Source organism: Ceratotherium simum, chromosome 1, assembly GCF_057802395.1.
Source record: "Ceratotherium simum simum isolate JZ-2026a chromosome 1, ASM5780239v1, whole genome shotgun sequence".
Lineage (NCBI taxonomy): Eukaryota > Metazoa > Chordata > Mammalia > Perissodactyla > Rhinocerotidae > Ceratotherium > Ceratotherium simum.
In genome coordinates, this window is record NC_141900.1 from 104,453,307 (window position 1) to 104,474,407 (window position 21,101).

Below are 21,101 nucleotides of genomic sequence, written 5' to 3' on the forward strand. Positions count from 1 at the left end.
CCTAAGAGAAGTGGGAAGCCATTGATGCTGGGGAGTGACACACAATATATCTGTGTTAAAGATCACTTTGGCTGCACTAGGGGAATGGATTTGAAGGAGGCGTGAAAGGACTTGGGAGACCAGTTAGCTATTACAGCAGTTCAGGCAAACACTGTAGTCTAATCAGTTTCCAGTAGGTTCCGGTGGCCTAGAGAATCAAGTTCACATTCTAGCTTAATGTAACGCTGCCTTCACAGCCTAGCCCTAGTCTTCCTTTCCAGCAGCACGTCTAGCCATTTCCCATTGTCTGTTTTAGATGACATAGGTGTCTTTTCACTGTCTGTCATCTCTTGTTAAGTCTGTTTGTGGTATCCTTCATTGGGCAGAAATCCTTGATTTTGTTATTACCATATCCATCAATTTTTCACCTTATTGTTTGTGTTTTAAGAAGTTCTTTCCCTAACCCCAGGGCCGCAGGGATAGGCTTCTGTGTTTTCTTCTTCTAACTTAATCTGTATGAGGTCTTTAATCTGTCCGGAGTCCCCTTTATATATAAGGATCCAGCTTTATTTTTCTTCCAGTATCTCTACTAAACTTGCTCTTTCCACACTGCTTTTTGGTGCCCCCTTTATATATGTATTCTTCCCATTTACCTGTAGGTTTTTTTCTTGGGCCAGAACCATAGAGTTTTGTTTTTTTAATTGAGATATAATTGACATATAACATTATATTAGTTTCAGGTGTACAACATAATGATTCAATATTTGTGTATATTGCGAAGTAATCACCACAATAAGTCTAGTTAACATCCATCACCATACATAGTTACAGAATTGTTCTTTTTCTTGGAATGAGAACTTTTAAGGTCTACTTTCTTAGAAATGTTCAAATATATGATACAGTATTATTCACTACAGTCAAGCACTGCATAACGACATTTCAATCGATGTTTCAGTCAACACCGGACTGCATATACAACGGTGGACCCATAAGATTAGAACCATGTAATCTAGGTGTGTAGTAGGCTATACCATCTAGGTTTGTGTAAGCACACTCTGTGATGTTCACACAATGACAAATTTGCCTAATGACTCTGTTCTCAGAATGTATCCTCATCATTAAGTGACACATGACTGTATAGTCACCATGCTCTGTATAACATGCCCAGGACTTATTTTATAACTGAAAGTTTGTACCTTTTGAATCCCTTCACCCATAGAGTTTTTTTTATTACTGTGGTTTTGCTGTAGTTTTAAAATCAAGTAAGATGAGTCTCTCTCTTGGCTCTTCTTTACTAGGTGACTTGGCCATCAGTGGATCTTTATTTTTCTATATAAATGTTAGAATGATCGTCAGGTTTCTCAAAAAAAAAAAAAATATATATATATCCAACTAGAGTTTTCCAGAAATGTGTTCAAATTTGTATGTTTATAGTTAATACTGTTTTGTTATTTTAAAATCTATTTGCATCTGTTTTTACCCTTTTTCATTTTGGTTGTTGTCTATTTGCATCTTTGACTTAATTTTTGTTAGGTTTGTATATTTGATTAATTTTGTCATAGAGCCAGCTTTTGATTTTGTTAATATTCTCTTTCATTCTGTTTCATTGATTTCTGCCCTGATCTTTATTTCTGTTTTATGTTTGAGGAAACTGGGTCCTAGAAAATAAGTAGTTTACTCACGCCCACAGAGTTAAAAAGAGATAGATCCCAAGGTCCTTGCTTTGAACTGCTACAGTAAATTACCTCTCACAGCGTCCTGCTACACTGTGGCTTCTCGTCCATTGCTGTGAATTGGGTTTATTATTTCTCCAACTAGAGGGTAGGACAATTCATGTATTGTGCTTTCTCATTTTCCTTTTATATTGCCTAGCACAGTGCTCTCCCTGTAGTAGATTCTCAAATATTTATTGCTTCGATTTGATCTTTTGATGAGAATAAAGAAATTGGAAAAGATAAACATAGTCAGCTCTATTTCCACTGGCTGATTTTATCTACTTCTCAACAGTAACAGAGTTACACAAGTAGGTTTAAATGTATTCTTACCAATTATGTGGCATGGTAATTTGCAAGTGCTAATGCAGGTTTAAGAGTTCCACTTAACATAGAGAATGGACTATTACACAGTAAATTTAATAGCTCTTTTTGTAATATGCATTTCTGATTTTTACAGGGGAAACACTTAAGGACCAAGGAGTGACACACAATGTAAAAGCTATGGTGCTCGAACTACAACAGCCTGAAGAGGATATGAGAAAAAACGTCCAGGTTGAAGAAGAAGAGCAAAATGAAGCCAAACTAAAAGAAAAAAAAATTGAGAGGACTAAGAGAGGACTGGAGATCTTGGCAGAGAGAGGTACACAGAGCTTTGGGTTTTTCACCTCACTTAAGGTCTTAAAGGTAGCAGCGAATCACGCCATTGTGGAGGGTATCACATATCTCATTGGCTTTTCCTTCCCCAGCCGTCTAACATTTTTTATGTCACCATCACTGCTTTTTGACATTGAATTAATAGAGTTTCTTTTGGTTTTGTTGCAGCTGAGATGGTGGTGGATCCAGAAACCACACCGTACTTAGACATAGCAAACCAGACGGGCAGATCAATCAGAATTCCTCCATCGCAAAGAAAAGTAAGTACTGTAAGAGATTTATGACTTGTTCTTTGATTTCCTGTCAGAACAGAGGTGGTGGTTTTCTAGTTATTCTATCTTGGAATGTTGTAAAGGATTAGTAACAGTTTTCTGTCTCCAGCTTATAAACAGAGAGTGTAGCCACACAATGAGCGGTTGCATACAGTGGGCTCACCCGGTGATTTCAGTGCCATGGTACAAAATGTCATGATCTCGTGCCCTGAGGCAGTGACTCTAAACATTCCTGAGTTACGTGACGCGCTGCGTTCAGCATAAGTGGCTTCCTGTGACAGTGGTTGTTTGGTGTGGTTTATTTTGCTAGAGGGCCATGTCCCCTAAAGATGGATCAGAACACGGGCTGGGGGAACCACGTAGTTTGGGAAAAGGATGACAGGTGCTTCTGCTCTCTCTCCCCTGGCTCCACATTCCCCCTTGCCCTGTTCTAGAATTTGGAATAGGTAGGAGATAGTTTTACCTTTGAGTATATCCAAGGGGGTCTCTATAGCAGCACTTTACATCTTGGACCCTGAGATCAGTCTCTGGGCTGGAGTCCAGTAGCTTCTTATAATGAAAAGCTCTAATGACTGTGGGTCAAGTTAATTTTAATTTTTCTGTCTTTAAAGGTCAGTTTTGAGTAGGTTTCACTATATGAATTATTCTATTTAAAACGAAGGATTAGGGGCTGGCCTGGTGGCACAGCGGTTAAGTGCGCATGCTCTGCTGCGGCGGTCCAAGGGTTCACAGGCTCGGATCCCGGGTGCGCACCAACTCACCGCTTGTCAAGCCATGCTGTAGCGGCGTCCCATATAAAGTAGAGGAAGATGGGCACAGATGTTAGGCCAGGGCCAGTCTTCCTCAAGAAAAAAAGGGGAGGATTGCATCAGATGTTAGCTCAGGGCTAGTCCTCCTCACTAAATGAATGAATGAATGAATGAATGAATGAATAAATAAAATGAAAGATTAAAGTTAAGTTTTAATAAGAGAATTTTATAGCTAGCAGTGGGTTGATGATTGTTTTTTTTAAATGTTGGTGATTCTTTGCCTGCTGCTCTCTTATATTAAATGATGACATCCAGATCTTTTTGGAATAACTTTACAAGATTGAATTATATAAAACTTCAAATCTAAAAATATTAATGAACTTAAAAAAATTTTGGATCATTTTTTAAAAATTATTTTGGGAATACTAGACTTGACAGATAGTTTAGAAAAAACTTGATTAAGAACAGAAAGTAAAATGAATGCTCTTTTTAAAAAGAATACAAAGGATACAAGCATTACTGGCTACTTTGTGTGTGTGTGTGTGTCTGTGTGTGTGTGTGAGAGGAAGATTAGCCCTGAGCTAACACCTGTTGCCAATCTTCCGCTTTTTTGCTGAGGAAGATTGGCCCTGGGCTAACATCTGTGCCCATCTTCCTCTACTTTATGTGGGACGCCTGCCACAGTGTGGCTAGTGTGGCTTGATGAGCAGTGCGTAGGTCCACGCCTAGGATCCAAACCTGCGAACCCCGGGCTGCTAGAAGAGGAGCACGTGAAGTTAACCACTAGGCAACCGGGCCAGCCCCCTGGCTGCTTTTTTTTTTTCTTTTTTTTTTCATATGTTTAGTCTTACAGAATACTAGAAATAGATCCAGATCAGCAGATGCTAAAACAGACTGACAAAAACAGAGGGGCAGGAGTTGGTTATGACCATAGCAGCCACATTAAATAAATAGAGTGCTTGGTTCCAGTGTTTAAATGAAATAAAGCTTTAATTATATTCTCAATTTTGGCTTTTAGATTTAGTTGTGATCTTTTTCTTTCTTTTTTTTTTTACTTTATTTGATTTCTTTAGACTTAATATGCTTTTAATATAATTTATTATAGTTTGTAGTGATGTTTTTTTAAATTCTTATTTTTTCCTAGGCCCTTGTGTTAGCTATGGGATATCATGAGAAGGGCAGAGCTTTCCTGAAAAGAAAAGAATATGGAATAGCCTTGCCATGTCTGTTGGACGCTGACAGATATTTCTGGTAGGCACTTTTGTACTTGGTGAATACCAGTTTTAAGGAAGATGGCCCAGATTATACACAACACCCCTCAATCCCCATATGCTTCAGACTTCAGGTTTTCACTCAAGATGGTTAATGTAGAAGAGTAGTTATGGCGTAGACCAATTTGTGAATTGTTTCTTCCCTTCATATTTCTAATTGAGCTCTCTTCCATGTAAAGAATTTTATAAACATGCACTTATTTTTTTACAAGCATGTAAAATATCACGTCTGTTTTTTGTGATGTGTTGTCAGCCTGAACTTTCCATCATGCAGTCCCCATCAGCTTTTCACCTAATGGTTTTGGGGTAGACGTTGCTAATCATTCCCCAAATCCATTGTTTCATTAGTGGCTACAAAATGGTGATACTTTATTATTCCCTCTGCATTTATAGCTGAAATTCTTTTGAAAAGAAACATTTTTCCTCATCAGCTATTTGTTTATACTGAGGTACCGTTTGTACAGAAAGATAGAATAAAATGCCTGGTTCTTTCTCCTTATTTTCTTGTTTTCAGAATAAATGAATTGCTTCCCTGCCATCCTCCCAAGATGACGTCATCAATAAAGTTTCCTTCTCCTTTTTTTTTTTTTTTTTTTTAAGTATCGGTCTGAACTCATGGATTTTAACGCATTTGACATGCTTCAAACTCAGTGCTTAAATGGCAGTCTTTGGCCAGCAGGCAGGTCCTGCGTCCTTTTGACCTAATCCTGGTGGTCCTTGGTCTCTGGTGCCCAAAGGTGTTCCAGACTCATCTTGGACATTTCCTGCCCCAGACCAGCAGTCAGCCATTTCCCAAGGACTCCTGGTTCCTCTTTACGGGAAATGGTACTGGGAGACTGTAATCCAGGCAAATGAAATATTTGAAAAATAGACTTAATGTGTGAAAACATAACAAGTGCAATTTTTTTTTTTTCCCATTTTGGTAAATTCTTGAGGTACACTTCAAGAAGATAAATACAAATGTTGATAGTTTGCAGACTATTGGCAGCACCCTTGGATTTTAACTAAACTAACGTAATCAAAAAGTGAGATTTATTGTCTCGAATATTTGGGAGGAGGGGCAAAGCTGGAAGTAATTAGAACAACGACTTGGTGCCTCTCGGGTTTTCTTACTCTGCCTCTGTTTCTGCTCCTTTCTGAGTGTTGGTTTCATTCTCTTCTGCTGCAGACAGTGCAGGCTGTGCGTTAGGTCCTTAAAATTCAGGTAAATTTTTCATTCCCTTCGTAATTGTTTCTAACTTGTTATGTATGGAAAACTCAAACATATGTAAAGATAGAGACTAATATAATGAATTTCCTTATACTTATGATCCAGAATCAGCAGTTATCAAGACATGGTTATCTTGATTCATGTGTATGAGCCTTTCTCAATCTTTTTACTCTGAACAAATCCTTGATATCATTTTCAGGTCTCAGGGAATCCCTAAATAAAAAGAACTATATCTTCAGTTCACAGTATGTTAACAGGTTCAGTAAGTAGTAGATATAATAACCTAATAATAATTGTCAGTACCTTTTTAAGTAGTGAATGACGTTTTTTTTGAGCTTCTGTGTATTCAGGCCAACTTAGTTGCATAATTTTTGTGTGAGTTCCCTCTCTTCAGAAGAGTATCGGCTCTAATGCGATTGGTAATGGAGGTGGAAGACACTTCAGTGCTTCTGTTTCCTTTCCCACTTGATGTTTTTCTACCTTCTCCAAGTGGCTAAAAGTTCAGTCACAACTTTCTGTTATACGTCGTGGGCTATGGTATAGAGTATGACCAGGAGTAGTGTTTTAAAACTGAAAATAGGAGTTCTGCTTTTGGCCAAGGTGGAGTAACAAGGACTGGATTTACCCTCTTACCTGAAACAACTGAAAAATTGGGCAAAATGCATGAAAATATTGCTTATCTGGCAATGTAGGACAGTTTCCTGTGAGGTGGGGAAACAAATGCGAGGACCCTGTGATTGCTTCAGCTCACTGCCTGGAGAGGTTTCCAGGCTGCAGTGCAGGGAGGAGAAACCCAGGCTGAGCCTCCTGGTCTCCCCTGAGTTGAAGAGAGAAAGATAGGAATCCAGGGAGGCCGAAGTGGTGAGAGGAGAGAGCTGCCCTAGCGAGGACATTGGAGAGCTTCAGAGGGTCCCCTTTGAGTCCTCTGCTGAGTGACCATCAGCACAGGCATGTGAGGAAACCACCCACTGCTGGAGAAAGCACCACCTGAGAGAAACAGAACAATCTTCAGAGTTCCCAGGGGGCCAAGAATAATTTGTGTTCCCACCAGCCAGAGTGGAAAACTTGGTGATCACAGGGCATCAGATAGAGAATTCAGAAGGGTATTTCCTCATTAGTAGGGCAAAATTAGCCCTAAAGGCTGCTCTGCTTCCACCTAACGAAGCTTAAAGGTGAGCTTTAAAAGGATCACGCTGTTTTCAAGTAACTTATTTTTAACTGCCTCCCAAACAGAGCTCAGTAGTATTTATAGCAATACAAAAATATCCAACATCCAATTAAAAACTAACAGGCATGCAAAGAAGCAAGAAAATACAACCCATAATGAGGAGAAAAATCAGTCAATAGAAACAGATCCAGAAGTGACACAGAAGATAGAATTAGTAGACAAGGACATTCAAACAGTTATTATACCCATATTCCATATATTCAAGAAGGTAGAGGAAGGATGACATGGAAAATACACAAAAGACTCCATTGGAATTGAAGAGATGAAAAATACAGTGTCCAAGGTGAGAAGCACATTGGGTGAGTGGGATTAGCTGCAGATTAGACTCAGCAGAGGAGAGGTTAGTAAATGTGAAGAGAAAGCAATAGAAACGATCCAGCATGAAACAGAAAAGACCCCCCAGAAATGAGCAGAACATCCACAAGCTGCGGGACAACCTCAGACGGCCTAATAAGAGTGTCACTGGAGCCCCTGAAAGAGGCAGGTGGGACAGAAAACATACCTGCAGAAGTAATGGCCAAAAGGGTTCCCAGTTGGATGAAAACTAGAAGCCCCTAGATACAAGAACCTTAATGAACCCCAACTACAAGAAATGTGGAAAAAATGACACCAGGCACACTATAATCCAATTCTTTAGAGCCAGTAATAAAACTGAAAATGACTTTTTAGCCAACCTTTCTTTAAAAAAAAAAAAAAGTAAATCCTTTAGTTTACCTTTCTTGAAATTAATATCTTTATTTTACATAAAAATTTAAAACTCATAAGGCAAATATAATAAATTTGTGTAAACTGACAAGCCCAAATGGGATTTAATTTTTCTAAGGCTAGGCTCAGTAGATTTTATTTAAATAAATGTTGTACATTAATTAATGTTGTTACCATGAAAATTTATTGGATGTTGAATATTAAAGCTACTAAAACTATAAACCAAAGCACTATTAATAAAAATATACTTCAAGACAATTTTATAAAAGGCTTTAAAAAACCTTTTTTTCTGAGTGACATAAGGTTCAAATATAGGCCTAATAGTTTCAAATTATTATATACAAGTGTTGATTTTGTAATCTCTTTTATAGACCTGTATATGAATAAAAAGTGTTATTTTTGAAACTAAATGAAATGTACTTCTTGAGTATGAGACCTGTGCTTGCTTGTTGTTTTTGTCTGCACAAATACTCAATTCTGGGTCAAACTTGCACACACGATTTTAGTTTTTACTGAAATGAGGCAGTGTCTGGCCTTGCTCTCGATGCTCATTCAACATGAACGAGCCTGTTCACACATGTAAGACCCAGAAGAGGGTGGCAAATGTGCACTGCTTTCCTGTGGATGGCAGGGTGCTCTTCTCACAGAAACAGAAGGTGTCTAGCGATAGATCAGTAATCTCACCTTGAGGGTAAGATCAGACCACAAGCTTCTTCCTCTTCCCTCGAAGTCAAGTTCTCAGGCTGAGCAGAAGATTCAGAGAAGGTGCTCCCACCCAGTCATGCACCTGTGTGTAAAATACAGTGTATATGTCATAAAACAGTCACAAAGAATAGAAATGTTGAAAGGGACAACAAATAAATATGCAAGTCCTTCTCTGGTGTATTTTCTTGTGCCCCGTGGATCGTCTCATACAGACCTTGCAGTGCAGGCACTCCAGTTAGGAGACTGCTGCTTTACGGCGTACATGATCAAATTAGATTTCTTGTTTTTTCCCCTTTTTCCGAGCATTTTTTGATGGGCAAGATGGGAAGCTTGAGGGCATGTAGATTTGGTAGTTTTATACAGGAGCAGTCTTATTTTTCGTAGAGTACCAATGAAAACAAACAGATAAGACCTTTAAAGTTTGTTAATGTATAAATGGATGGTTCCAAATGTTCTCCTTGCTTATTCAAGAGAGAGTTCAAACTTGAGATCTATATTTGCATTATGAGTTTCTAACATGATCACAATTTAAAATCAAAATAAATAATCTTGATATTCATTTTTGTCAACATGCCATTACCTTGTCTGTCTTTCCCTTTCTCTGGACTGGAGTTCAGCCTGCTGCCACAGCTACAAAGTAGCATTTAGCATGCGCCTGGGCCCCCAGATCAGCTAGGCATTTAGAGTCTGCCATTTTCTGGATTGTTTTCTTCCCTGCTTGAATGTAACTGGACATGAATGCCTTGTCGGAGTCATCATTTGAGGCATTTGTAGTTAGTAGTGATTTGTTTTTGGTGTGTCTTTAAAGCATTGGTTCTAAACTTTGGCTGTACATTAAAATCACCTAGGGAGGTTTTAGAACTACAATGTCCAGGGCCCACTTTCAGGGGTTTCTGTTACAGTTGATCTAGATGGATCCCAGCATCAGTATTTCTGCAAAAAAAAAAAAAAACAGGAAAAAAGAAAAAGTCCTCACATCCAGGTGATTCTAATTTGCAGTCAAGGTTGGAAACCACTGCTTTAAAGCATGGTCTCCCCATGTTTGCCCAGGGGTTCTGACACAGTGGCCCCAATTTCTACTTCTCCCAAGCTTCTCTCCCAACATAGCGGGGTGTCTATGTGTGTGTTTGAGTCCCGGGGCAAATAGTGTTAAGCTGCTATTCCTGAGCCCTAACTGCTTTTTTTCCCCATTGGAAGGATTCCGATTATAAATATAGCTCCCTTCATAAACATTGGGATCTCTGTTTTAGAGCAGTCAGTCTTTGGAAATACACCAAAAACTGGAAAAGAATTCCAGTAATTCACAAAAAGGTTTTTAATGCTACTTCTCAGTAATGTCATTTCCTTTCTCTCTCTCAGTGAGTGTTGCCCAGAACTACTGGATACGGTAGATAACTATGCAGTGCTCCAGCTGGATATCGTGTGGTGTTACTTCCGCTTGGGACAACTGGAATGCCTTGACGATGCAGAAAAAAAATTAAACTTGGCTCAGAAATGCTTTAAAAATTGTTATGGAGAAAATCATCAGAGACTGGTCCACATAAAAGTATGTTACTGTAATTTGTTTTATGTATTATTGAGCCCATTTCTAGAATTTGAGTTTATTCCTGTTAAGGTATTTAGACTGCTGCCAAAAGTTGATTTTTTTTGATAGTAGTATGCAGTCTGCTCTTTTTAAGCCATATTTTAACAGGATTGTTAAATGTTTTATAAGTTGGGCTGTTACTTTGGTGTGTCCAGAGGAACACGGTTTTCTAGTCATAGAAACCCACGATCACTCTGACCGAGCGAGCTGATGACTGTGTTCAGTAGAGGCTAATGAACGATTTAAATGCAGAGAGTAGACACTGTGAACAGTAACAGTTTATGTGAGTGAGTCATGGCTCAAGAGCTGTGGTTTGAATAAGGATTTTTCTTTTTTGTGTGTGTGTGGAAGATCAGCCCTGAGCTAACATCCATGTCAGTCCTCCTCTTTTTGCTGAGGAAGACTGGCCCTGAGCTAACATCCGTGCCCATCTTCCTCCACTTTATGTGGGGTGCCGCCACAGCATGGCCTGACAAGCAGTGTATCAGTGAGCGTCAGGGATCCGAACCTGTGCCGCCAGCAGCAGAGCACACGCACTTAACCACTGCACCACGGGGCCGGCCCCTGAATAAGGATTTTTCTAAGGTGGTTTCCACAAGTCATCAGAATTCTGTGTGGGAATTGCAAAGCAACATACGATATTGCTGGTTTGTGCTTTTGCATACTTCCCTACTCACCAAAACGGCCACTGTCCTGGGTGTCTGGAGACAGGTGTTCTGACACTTTCTTCTGTGTGGGATGGGGATGTCATTGTACCCTGAGATCTTTACTTTTGCCATCAGCAATACTGAAGATATAAACATTTTAGTAATGCCATTTTGCCCTTGGGGAGACAAAGGGAATTACAAATATGAGTATTAAAGACTGGTAATTAGGGGTCGGCCCAGGGGCATAGTGGTTAAGTTCAGAGTGCTCCGCTTTGGCGGCCTGGGTTCACGGGTTTGGATCCAAGGTGCGGACCTACACCACTCACGAAGCCATGCTGTGGTGGGGACCCACATACAAAATAGAGGATGAATGGCACAGATGTTAGCTCAGGGCTGATCTTCCTCACCAAAAAAAAAAAAAAAAAAAAAAAAAAAAAAAAAAAGACCTGTAAATAGAAATAAGACAGTTTTATCCCTTTTTTCCCCCAATACTTTTAGGGAAATTGTGGAAAAGAGAAGATATTGTTTTTAAGACTTTACTTGCTTCAAGGTATCCGAAATTATCTCAGTGGAAATGGTGAAGAGGCTTTTGAATATCTCAATAAGGTAAGAAAATGAATACTCCAAAGTTGTAACCATTTTCACCTACATTTTTTTTTTAATCCTCAGAAATTAAGTATTTTATAAACTCAGTAGTTAGTGACTTGTGAGGAATATGCATCTCTCTCCCATTCCCTCTGCTTCATATATACCATAAACATATTTGTGTTTGTTAGGGTTACAGGTAAGATGCTCAAAAAGGCAGTGAAATTAGTTAGCCAGAAGTTTCCCTGTCCCTCATCTAGTCATCTGGAGGTGAGTGGGCCAGGGCAGTGGAGCAGCTGGTGTGGCAGCCAAGGTGGCGCCTGTCAGTGCCTCTTCCAGCCAGCAGAGGGGGCAAGAGAGTCCAGTGTAAGCCTCTAGAGAGGTGACCCAGAAGTTGCCCCTGTCACTTCTGCATGCCATTGGCATATACAACCACCTGGCTACACCCAGCTCAAGGGAGGGTGAGAAATGCCATTAGCACAGCTCAAATTTAGGGGATTTCATTACAAAAATGGAGGAGATGATGGATACTAGCTCCTCCCACAATACTCAGCCTATTTTCTTTTTTTCTTTTTTTGTGAGGAAGATCAGCCCTGAGCTAACATCCATGCTAATCCTCCTCTTTTTGCTGAGGAAGACTGGCCCTGGGCTAACATCCGTGCCCATCTTCCTCCACTTTATGTGGGACGTCGCCACAACATGGCCTGACAGGTGGTGCATTGGTGCGCGCCCGAGATCCAAACCTGGGCCACCAGCAGCGCAGCACTCACACTTAACCGCTACGCCACAGGGCTGGCCCCTCAGCCTATTTTCTCATGTTATATTACATATAAGTTATGTGAGCAGGGAAAGTGTTGTCTGTTTGCTTTCAAACTAGTAGATAATAGGTCACATTTAGAATTTTTATCTAAAATCTGACACACCCTAATTTACATTGGGTACAGCCTAATTTCCTTCAGGCTTTAGCTTTTGTTAAGCTTTAATGTTGCTATAGTTACATAAGTCTTATATTTTTCCCTGTTTATAGGCACAGCAACTCTTTAAAGAGCTATACATTGATCCAACAAAAGTTGACAATTTGTTGCAGTTGGGATTTACTGCCCAGGAAGCACGGCTCGGCCTGAGGGCATGTGATGGGAATGTGGATCATGCGGCTGCCCACATTACCAACCGCAAAGAGGTACCTTAACGTGGTCTTGGTGACGCTTGGTCAGGCCTGTGCCTTTGAGTAGGTGTGGAACTTGAGGTAACAGCAGGCCTCTTTCTGAAGGGCCTTAACTCTCAGATATGAAAGAACAGAAAAAGATAATTCCATAGTAGGTATTAATAACAGGGAACTCTTTATCACCTCAGACTGAGAAGTCAGGAGAAACTTGTCTTTTTTTTTTTTTTTGCTGAGGAAGATTCGCCCTGAGTTAACATCTGTGCCAGTCTTCCTCTATTTTGTATGTGGGTCGCCACCACAGCATGGCCACCACCGCATGGCCACCACCGAGTGGTGTTGGTCTGCACCCGGGAACCAAACTGGGGCCACCGAAGCAGAGTGCACTGAACTTAACCAGGCCCCGGGACTGGCCCAAAACTTGTCTTTTTTAATTGCATCAGTTTTCAGACAGCACAGTTTCCTTAGTTTTATTTCTTGCTGTGGTGGCAAGTAGTCCGTAAGTGGGGTTATCCAAGCAGTCTTCTTTCTCTCTTTTTTTCACTATAGCATATTTCTGGGAACCGTTTTAAAGGGTTGTGTTTTTTCATGGGGCCATTGTTATAGTCTGGGATGACATTCTTGCCTAGAAACATGTCACATCATAGGAACAATTAACATTATATTGTGAAAGTAAATGTTCAAAACTATAATCATTTAAAACAATTAGAAATAGGGGTTGCGGGTGGGTGAAATAGGTGAAGGGGATTAAAAGGTACAGACTTCCAGTTATAAAATTAATAAGTTGTGGAGATATAATGTACAGCACAGGGAATATAGTCAGTAATATTGTAATAACTTTGTGTGGTGACTTATGGTAACTAGACTTGTTGTGATCATTTCATAATGTATAGAAATATCGAATCACTATGATGTGCACCTGAATCTAACAGGATATTGTATGTCAATTATACTTCAATAAAAAGATAAAAAATAAAACATTTAGAAATAAGTACAGTAAAAAAACTTTAGGATTTTGGAGTTGGAAGGAATGTTACCATGTCTAATATGCCAGTTTTACAAATGAGGAAAACCTGGGCTCAAAGGTTGACATTTCTGGCGTAATGGGTCAAATCAGTGGTAAAACCTGAACTAAGACTCTGGTTTTCTCATGCACTTTCCATGTCCCATTGGAGAATAGTATTCTGATGAGTTTTTACAAAAGGTTCTGAAAAGCCAAGACATATTATAAAATGGTGAAAGGTACCACTTCACTTCCTAACTTTATAAGTAGCAAAAATAAAATGTCTTAAAAAAAATAGTGGAGTCATATCAGATGTGCATTTAATGAATTAAGCTATAAGCCCTTGGAGAAAATAAAGGAAAAAACAACTGTATATAGTGCGGTGGATCCTGCTCACTCTTCTACTCAATGGATGTGTATTAGTTAGGATGCTTTTGGTTGAAAGCAACAAAAAGCCCAATTCAAACTGGCTTAAACGCCCAATAAAAAGGGCAGGGGAAGAATTTACTGGCCTACCTAATTGTAAACAGCTCAGAGGCAGGATGGGTCTCGGGTTAGTTGATTCACTGGCTTTACCCTGTCCCTGAATTCATGGTTTCTGTCTCTCTGTCCCCTCTGTGTTATCAGTGTCATCCCATCACACCAAGAGCATGGTCTGGGTCCCAGAATCCTCAGAGAAATCCTGAGCTGCTCACTGATTGGCCACCTTGAGCCAATCAGTGTGGCCATGGGAATGCCAAGACCTGATTGGCTTGGGCCTGTCTCCTTAGCTTAGGCCAGTCAGCACATACTCAGGGAGCTGGGTCAGCCTCCTGCATCTTAGGGAGAGCGGGACGGCCAGTGGCTGACCAGCACCATGTCCCATAGAACATGCGCTCCCGTGAATCTGCTGCCCGTCAGTTCATGAGGCCCTGGGTTTGGGCATCTCACTGAGCTGAGGGTAATATGTAATTCCTACAAGTTGGTCTGTTTTGTACATCATGGCCTTGAGTGCAGACCAGTTTCGCATCTGGCAAAAGAAACAGACTAAAGAAACCGAGGTCACTTACAGTGCTGAAGGATTAAGTGGCTGTGAAAGGCAGCATGGCAGCTGCTTCCTAAGGGTTTCACCACTCATTCTGGCTATCCACAGCCATTTGCCCTGATTTTAGGACCTAATCCTCTCTCATGTAAGGTTTGATTCTACTGTATCTGTGAAATATTTCAGTGAAATACTCATTGTCATTTCTTTGGTCTGTTGTATTTTTCTAATTCTTTCTAGTATAAAGTGAAATATCAGAAAATACTTTAATTTCCTCATGTTTATCTACATGATTAAAAGAACACTGACTTAGGGCCGGCCCCATGGCTTAGTGGTTAAGTGCATGCGCTCCGCTACTGGCGGCCTGGGTTCGGATCCTGGGTGCGCACTGACGCACCGCCTCTCTGGCCATGCTGAGGCCACGTTCCACATACAGCAACTAGAAGGATGTGCAACTATGACATACAACTATCTACTGGGGCTTTGGGGGAAGAAAAGGAGGAGGATTGGCAATAGATGTTAGCTCAGAGCCGGTCTTCCTCAGCAAAAAGAGGAGGATTAGCATGGATGTTAGCTCAGGGCTGATCTTCCTCACAAAAAAAAAAACAAAAAACAAAACTGACTTAGACATTTGTAATTAAAGAAAAAGTATTCTTTGTGTCAGATCTGTGTTAGATAATGCCTGAATCCTGTGTCTGCTGGCTGGCAGGGTCTTTCTCTGCTTTAAGGTTATGCATGTTTCTTAGCCTTTTGAAATATAAATGGAAGAAGCTGGAATTGAAAGCAGAGGATGGGCAGGGTAAAGGCATTTTACATGGGGTGTATGTGTGAATGAAAGTCGAAATGTGAGTGATACAGAATAATTTTGAGTAGGTGGGTGAGATGAGCAAGCCCGTTGCCTGTGTAGAAGGGGTTGGATTGGGGGGCGACTGGCCTAGGAGGCAGTTAGAGGATGTGATGGAGGTGAAGATGAGGAGAAAGGCCAGTTCCAGATGAAGTAGAGGTGAAGGGAACGGCCAGCAGAGCTACGATGCCATGCCATCGTCGGGCCAGTGTGCTCACCGGTGGGTTCTCCCATTGTTGTAAACAGGAAGTTACAGTAGGAGGAGCCTTCATCCCTGGAAATGTTTTGGGCATTTACTCCGTTCCACCTGGTCCTACTGCTAACTCGGGGAATTTTTGGTTCCATGGTGAGGATTCCTTTCTTTTCCTAAGAGATGAGGCCACATTCTTGCTGTCAGAATGTAGAAGGGGCGCTTGTTGCTTGGGCTGAGCCACGGAGGTAGGAATAGATATAGCAGAGGTGAAAAAGCTGTTTTCTCCACTGTTCTCCCTGTGTCAGGGTGAGGACTGACTGTCTCTGGAATTGTGCAGAACCCCTCGTCCCACCTCTGTGTTGGTGATGACTTTGGCCAGGTCACTTAACTTTCTTGAGAGATTTCTCATTGGCAAAATGATGAGGTTGGATTAAATTAGTGGTTTTTTTTTTTTTTTTAAAGATTTTATTTATTTATTTTTCCCCCAAAGCCCCAGTACATAGTTGTCTGTCATAGCTGCACATCCTTCTAGTTGCTGTATGTGGGATGCGGCCTCAGCATGGCTGGAGGAGTGGTGCCTCGGTGCGCACCCAGGATCCGAACCCGGGCCGCCGGCAGCGGAGAGCACGCACTTAACCGCTAACCCACGGGGCCGGCCCAAATTAGTGGTTTTTAAACTCGATTAGTTTAGTTGTTTTTTAAGCAGCAAAATTCCTTTTTTTAAATATTTGTTTTCAAAACAAATTTAAAACTTTCCTGGTTGGGGCTGGGACGGGAAAGGAGAAGAGACTAGAACCCTCCACACCCCTTCTGAGGCTCTTACAGCAACTCCAGACACCTCTGAGACTCAGGGTTGAGAACCATGGGATTAGACGACCTTGGCACCTGATGTTGAGCATTCTGGGGATTTTAAACAGACTAATAGGCCCTAGAAGGCACCTAAGTCTCTGCTACCCAGGTGTGGTCGGTGGATCAGCAGTTTTGCCATCACCTGGGACCCCCACACACATAATCTGAGTCACATTTTAACAAGATCCCAGGTGATTCATCAAAGGCTGGGAAGTCCTCCCATCAGCACAGGAAGCTCTTCCACCCTTCCCTGGAAGAGGGTCCGTCCACCTCTCTCTGGGACCGGCAGCTGTGAGCTTGCTGCTTCCAAGTGGCCTGTGCTGGTGCCGGGTGATGGTCACTGTGAGACGCTCCCTTCTCGTCCTGGAGTGAGGTCTCCAGCTCCCACTGGTCTGCCCCAGAGCAGCACCCCATGCTCTCTGCCCTCGTAGCCCTTATGCTGTTACTGGGTGAGACAGAGAGGTTCACCTCTCCTCTTTTGTTTTTCACTTTGCCTGGCAACCCCGCAAATCCTACATAGCATAGGTTGAGAAGGCTTTCTGCAAACTCTCAGTCCCTAACTCAGTGACTTCCGTTTTTCCTAAAGGAACTGGACCAAATAAAGAAAGAGGAAAGAGAGAAGAAAAAACGCCGCCTGGAGAACATAAACACGTTGAAAGAAATGGGCTACTCCACTCATGCAGCCAAGCAGGCTCTCCATCAGGCCAGCGGGAACCTGGACGAAGCCCTGAAGGTAACGCCTCCCCATGGGGCCTCTTGGCCTGCCCTGAGCAGCCTGCTTCGGGGCCCAGATGCCACCTCTGCATTTAAGCTCCTCTCCAGTGTCCTTCCCTGGTGCACAGAGCCCCCACTCCTTGAATGAGGGCCTTCCTCCTCATTCCTGGTTTGGATCTAAGGGTCAGAGGTCTCTTGTTCTCAAACATAATGACAGAGCAAGAATGACGGGCCCCACCTCGGTGCCTGTCCCCAGTCTGGCAGAGCCCACAGGGCAGAACTTTGTGTGAGGTTTCCATTTGCAGTAGGAGTTTAACAGTAATGTGGAAGAAGAGAATGGTGATTAAAGCTTTAGTATTTTTTTGAGTTAAAATGTTTCATTTGAATACCTAGTTTTATTTTTCTATTTAGCCAGTAGTACATACTGGCAAAGGGGCCTTTTAAAGATATCCTCAGAAATGACTAAAGAGATTGGGATCTAGATGAGTAGTAATTCTACCTGGGTCCATTCCTTTCCAATTTTTGCTCAAGGAGCAGATGGAATACTTAATGGAGCAGGGGCTCTGCTGAATCTCAGCAGGTGAAGTGGGAGACAATGACTTCTCTCAGGGAGCGGACAGACAGAGAGCCTGGTGGGGGAAAGGGCTGCCATGTGGGAGCACAGCAGGTAGGGGAGCAGGGGCCCCGAGCTGAGTGGTGGAAGATCACGGGAGTGGATGGCAAACCGAGAGAAGCTCTCTGGGCAGAAGCAGGGGCAGTGGGAAGGGCGGAGGCATGGGTGAGCAGGAGCCCTGGGGAACTGCCAGGGTTGCTGAGGCCTGGGGTGTGTGCTTGCTGGAGGCAGGGGGAGTGGGACAGAGGAGAGTGGCCAGAGATGGGGCCGGACAGGTAGGCCAGGCCAGGTGGGTGGGGGTCATCTTTTTTGCCCCACTGAGGAGATCATGCTGGATCATGCAGGCAGTGGGGGCTGCCCTGCCTTTGCCTTTTATCCTCAAGACCTGTCCCATTCCTTGGAAGTCCCCACAAGTCAGCATTTTTAAACATATATGTCTATATTTTTAAATTATACAAATAGTACATAAATACACTCAACCAATATAGAAGTATTTAGTATTAAAAGGGAAATGCCTTGGAGCCAGCCCTGTGGTGCAGCGGTTAAGTGCGCGTGCTCCCCTTCGGCAGCCCAGGGTTCGCAAGTTCGGATCCTGGGCGCACACCGACGCGCTGCTTGTCAGGCCATGCTGTGGTGGCGTCCCATATAAAGTAGAGGAAGATGGGCACAGATGTTAGCCCAAGGCCAGTCTTCCTCAGCAAAAAAAGAGGATTGGCATTGGATGTTAGCTCAGGGCTGATCTTCCTCACAAAAAAAAAGAAAGGGGGGGGAAATGCCTTAAAAGGGTATTTTCAGGTTAAGAGTAGGTACTGTGTGACAGAAATCAAGGGCCAAAAGAACCCCAGTCTTCTTGACATTTTAAATCCAGAGCATGACACCTTCCAAAGAGAAATGACATTGGGCAGCCCTGCGCTGTACAAGAAACCTTTCTGTGTATAGCCTTTTGTGACCTCGTCGCCCTGTTTTCTTGGAATCCTTCCACCCGCTCTCCCTCATCCCTTCCTGCTTCCTCAGAAGCGATCTTGGTGCCTGGCTCATCTTCATCCTTCAGACCTCAGCTTGGATGTTACCTTTAGCAGGAAGCCTTCTCTGAACACCAGCCTCCCTGGCCCCAGCCTGGGTCGGGGGTCCCTTTTCTGTTTCCATAGCACCCTTTGCGGGGTTCCCCAGTGTCCTACACTTGTCTGTCTGTCTGTCCTGCAGCGATGTCTGCCTAGCACATACTGGGCACTCAGTCTCTGTTAAGTCAGCAGGTGTTGGTGATGAGTAAAGGGGATTCCTGTGTTTTTAGATTCTTCTCAGTAATCCTCAGATGTGCTGGTTAAATGATTCAGATCCTCAAACCAACAACCATCAAGAAAGTCCTTCCCAGGAAAGTATCGACCAAGTAAGTGAAATGCACTGGCGCCCTCTCCACACGTGCAGCCTTGTGTGGGCGTGGTTGGGGTGACAGGGCTGGTGGCAGGACAGGGCTGAGTGGTTGGCTCCCTGGGTGCCCGCTGTGATTTAGGCCTGCCCTAGGGGCCTCCCAGGCTCGCAGCAGCGGGTGGAAGCAGAGCAGGAGGTGTTTCCTTTGAGAGTAGGAACAATGAGAACGCAGTGAAAGTTGTTGTTTCTTCAGGCTTTTCTCCTCTTTTATAGCCCACCCATTCATACATCAACTGCTGTTTCTGTCAGGCCATTTCTCTGTCTGTGACCTGAAAGGGTGTCACCGTGGTGACTGTCCATGTTTGCCCCCACTTCACATTAGCACACCTAGTACGTATGGCCGCGTAGCTGATGGTACTGGTAGCTAGGTGTGTATAGCACTTTCTTCTCAGCCCACGCTTGTTGCCTTTCTCAGATGACTGGGCACTGACATGAGGTGCAAGTCTTCCTGGATCCTTTCTAGGCTGCTTCATACGCACATTGGTGCTAAAGAGCGGGGTGTGCAGGAAGGCCAGTGGTATATGCATGCCGTGGGTTTTAAATCATATTCCCTCTAAGATAAGGCTGTCCTGGCTGTGCGTGGGGCCGACAGGAGTGTTGGACGTAGCTGAAGCCCGTCGGCACTGGCCGCCACCTCCCTGTATTCTCCCCTAGTTGGTGTACATGGGCTTTGACACGGTAGCAGCCGAAGCTGCCCTGAGAGTGTTCAGAGGAAACGTCCAGCTGGCATCTCAGACCCTTGCTCACAACGGAGGAAGTCTTCCTCCTGACCTCCAGCTCTCAGCGGACGATTCTTCATCAACACCATCCACATCCCCTTCCGATTCTGCAGGTAGGTCTGAGGTCTCTGAATACTGAGCACAGAGTATTCTGCTAAACTGGAAGCTGACAGATGGGGGATGTGACTTTGCTTAGGCTGAAATGGGGACTGAGACGGGCTTGCTCAGACAATGTAGCCAGGGAAGGCACAGCTGAGGCTGATGTGGATCAGTGCTGTCTTTTGGTGGATATTTCTCCTTTTTCTGTTCTTCTCTCCTAACTCACTTATTATTATGCTACTTTATTGCAGGTACCTCTAGTGCCTCAACAGATGAAGATATGGAGACTGAGGCCGTCAATGAAATACTGGAAGATATTCCAGAACATGAAGAAGATTATCTTGACTCAACTCTGGAAGATGAAGAAATTCTTATTGCAGAGTACTTATCCTATGTAGAAAATATAAAGTCAGCAACAAAGAAAAACTAAATAATGAACAGAAAGAAGTACTAAGTTTCTGCTTATAAATTCTATCATTATGAAAAGTCTAATGCAGGTCTTCTTTTTTCCTTCTTACTTTTTATCTGATTTTGCTCCAGAGTGCTTCCTACTTGGGTGTAGGAGGGGCAGACAGGGAACAGGGGCGCATGGGGTTAAGAGGAGACTGGGTGGGGTGGGGGGCGGGGCTGGTCTCCAGGGGTGGTCTTGGGGAAGGAGCTGCCTCCGGCCTGCTTTTGCTGCTCCCTGGCTGCCATGAGACTCTGCAGCCCTAACTCCGCCCTCCCTGCTTGGTGTCTTCGCACCCAGAAATGGGCAGGGCAGTTACTTCTGGAGAATAAGGTGGCCCCTGGGGAAGGCCTCCAGGAAGAGATAGTGGAGAGGGAAGGCTCCAAATCTGTCTCCCCCTCTTCATCTTGCCAGGCTCTCCTGCCCCGCTGAGCCCACTGCTGCTTTCTTCCTTCTTTCCATGATGCATCTCTGCCTCCCTGCTTCACCCTCCCTGCCCTGTCCCTGAAGTGTCCTTTAAGTCTTCAGCCGGTCCAATGCTCTGGGGGCCTGACGGTGAGGCATCGGCTAGAGCAGCGGTACCACGTTGCAGCTGACGCCCTCAGCCTGACACGTCTGTGTTTATGCTCTTAGTTTAGTGACATGTGCACTTGAAATTCAAGGTTGAAATTCAGAATTTATGTGTTCAAAATTCTTCTTTACA

At 43.1% G+C, this 21,101-nt stretch overlaps 1 protein-coding gene across 8 annotated transcripts in view; it reads left to right on the plus strand.

The window, feature by feature from the left end:
- Positions 1-20,559, plus strand: part of NUB1 (negative regulator of ubiquitin like proteins 1) — a 29,526-nt gene extending 8,967 nt beyond the window's left edge. For all 8 annotated transcript variants that reach the window (XM_087433070.1, XM_087433044.1, XM_087433063.1 and 5 more), the window contains exons 6-15: positions 2,152-2,334; positions 2,517-2,608; positions 4,514-4,620; positions 9,848-10,034; positions 11,219-11,326; positions 12,333-12,485; positions 16,964-17,110; positions 18,996-19,091; positions 19,787-19,964; positions 20,202-20,559. In XM_087433070.1, the coding sequence (XP_087289196.1) occupies positions 2,152-2,334; positions 2,517-2,608; positions 4,514-4,620; positions 9,848-10,034; positions 11,219-11,326; positions 12,333-12,485; positions 16,964-17,110; positions 18,996-19,091; positions 19,787-19,964; positions 20,202-20,380 (1,430 nt within the window). In that variant the 3' untranslated portion in view covers positions 20,381-20,559. The remainder of the gene's footprint in view (positions 1-2,151; positions 2,335-2,516; positions 2,609-4,513; positions 4,621-9,847; positions 10,035-11,218; positions 11,327-12,332; positions 12,486-16,963; positions 17,111-18,995; positions 19,092-19,786; positions 19,965-20,201) is intronic.
- The last annotated feature ends 542 nt before the right edge of the window (positions 20,560-21,101 follow it).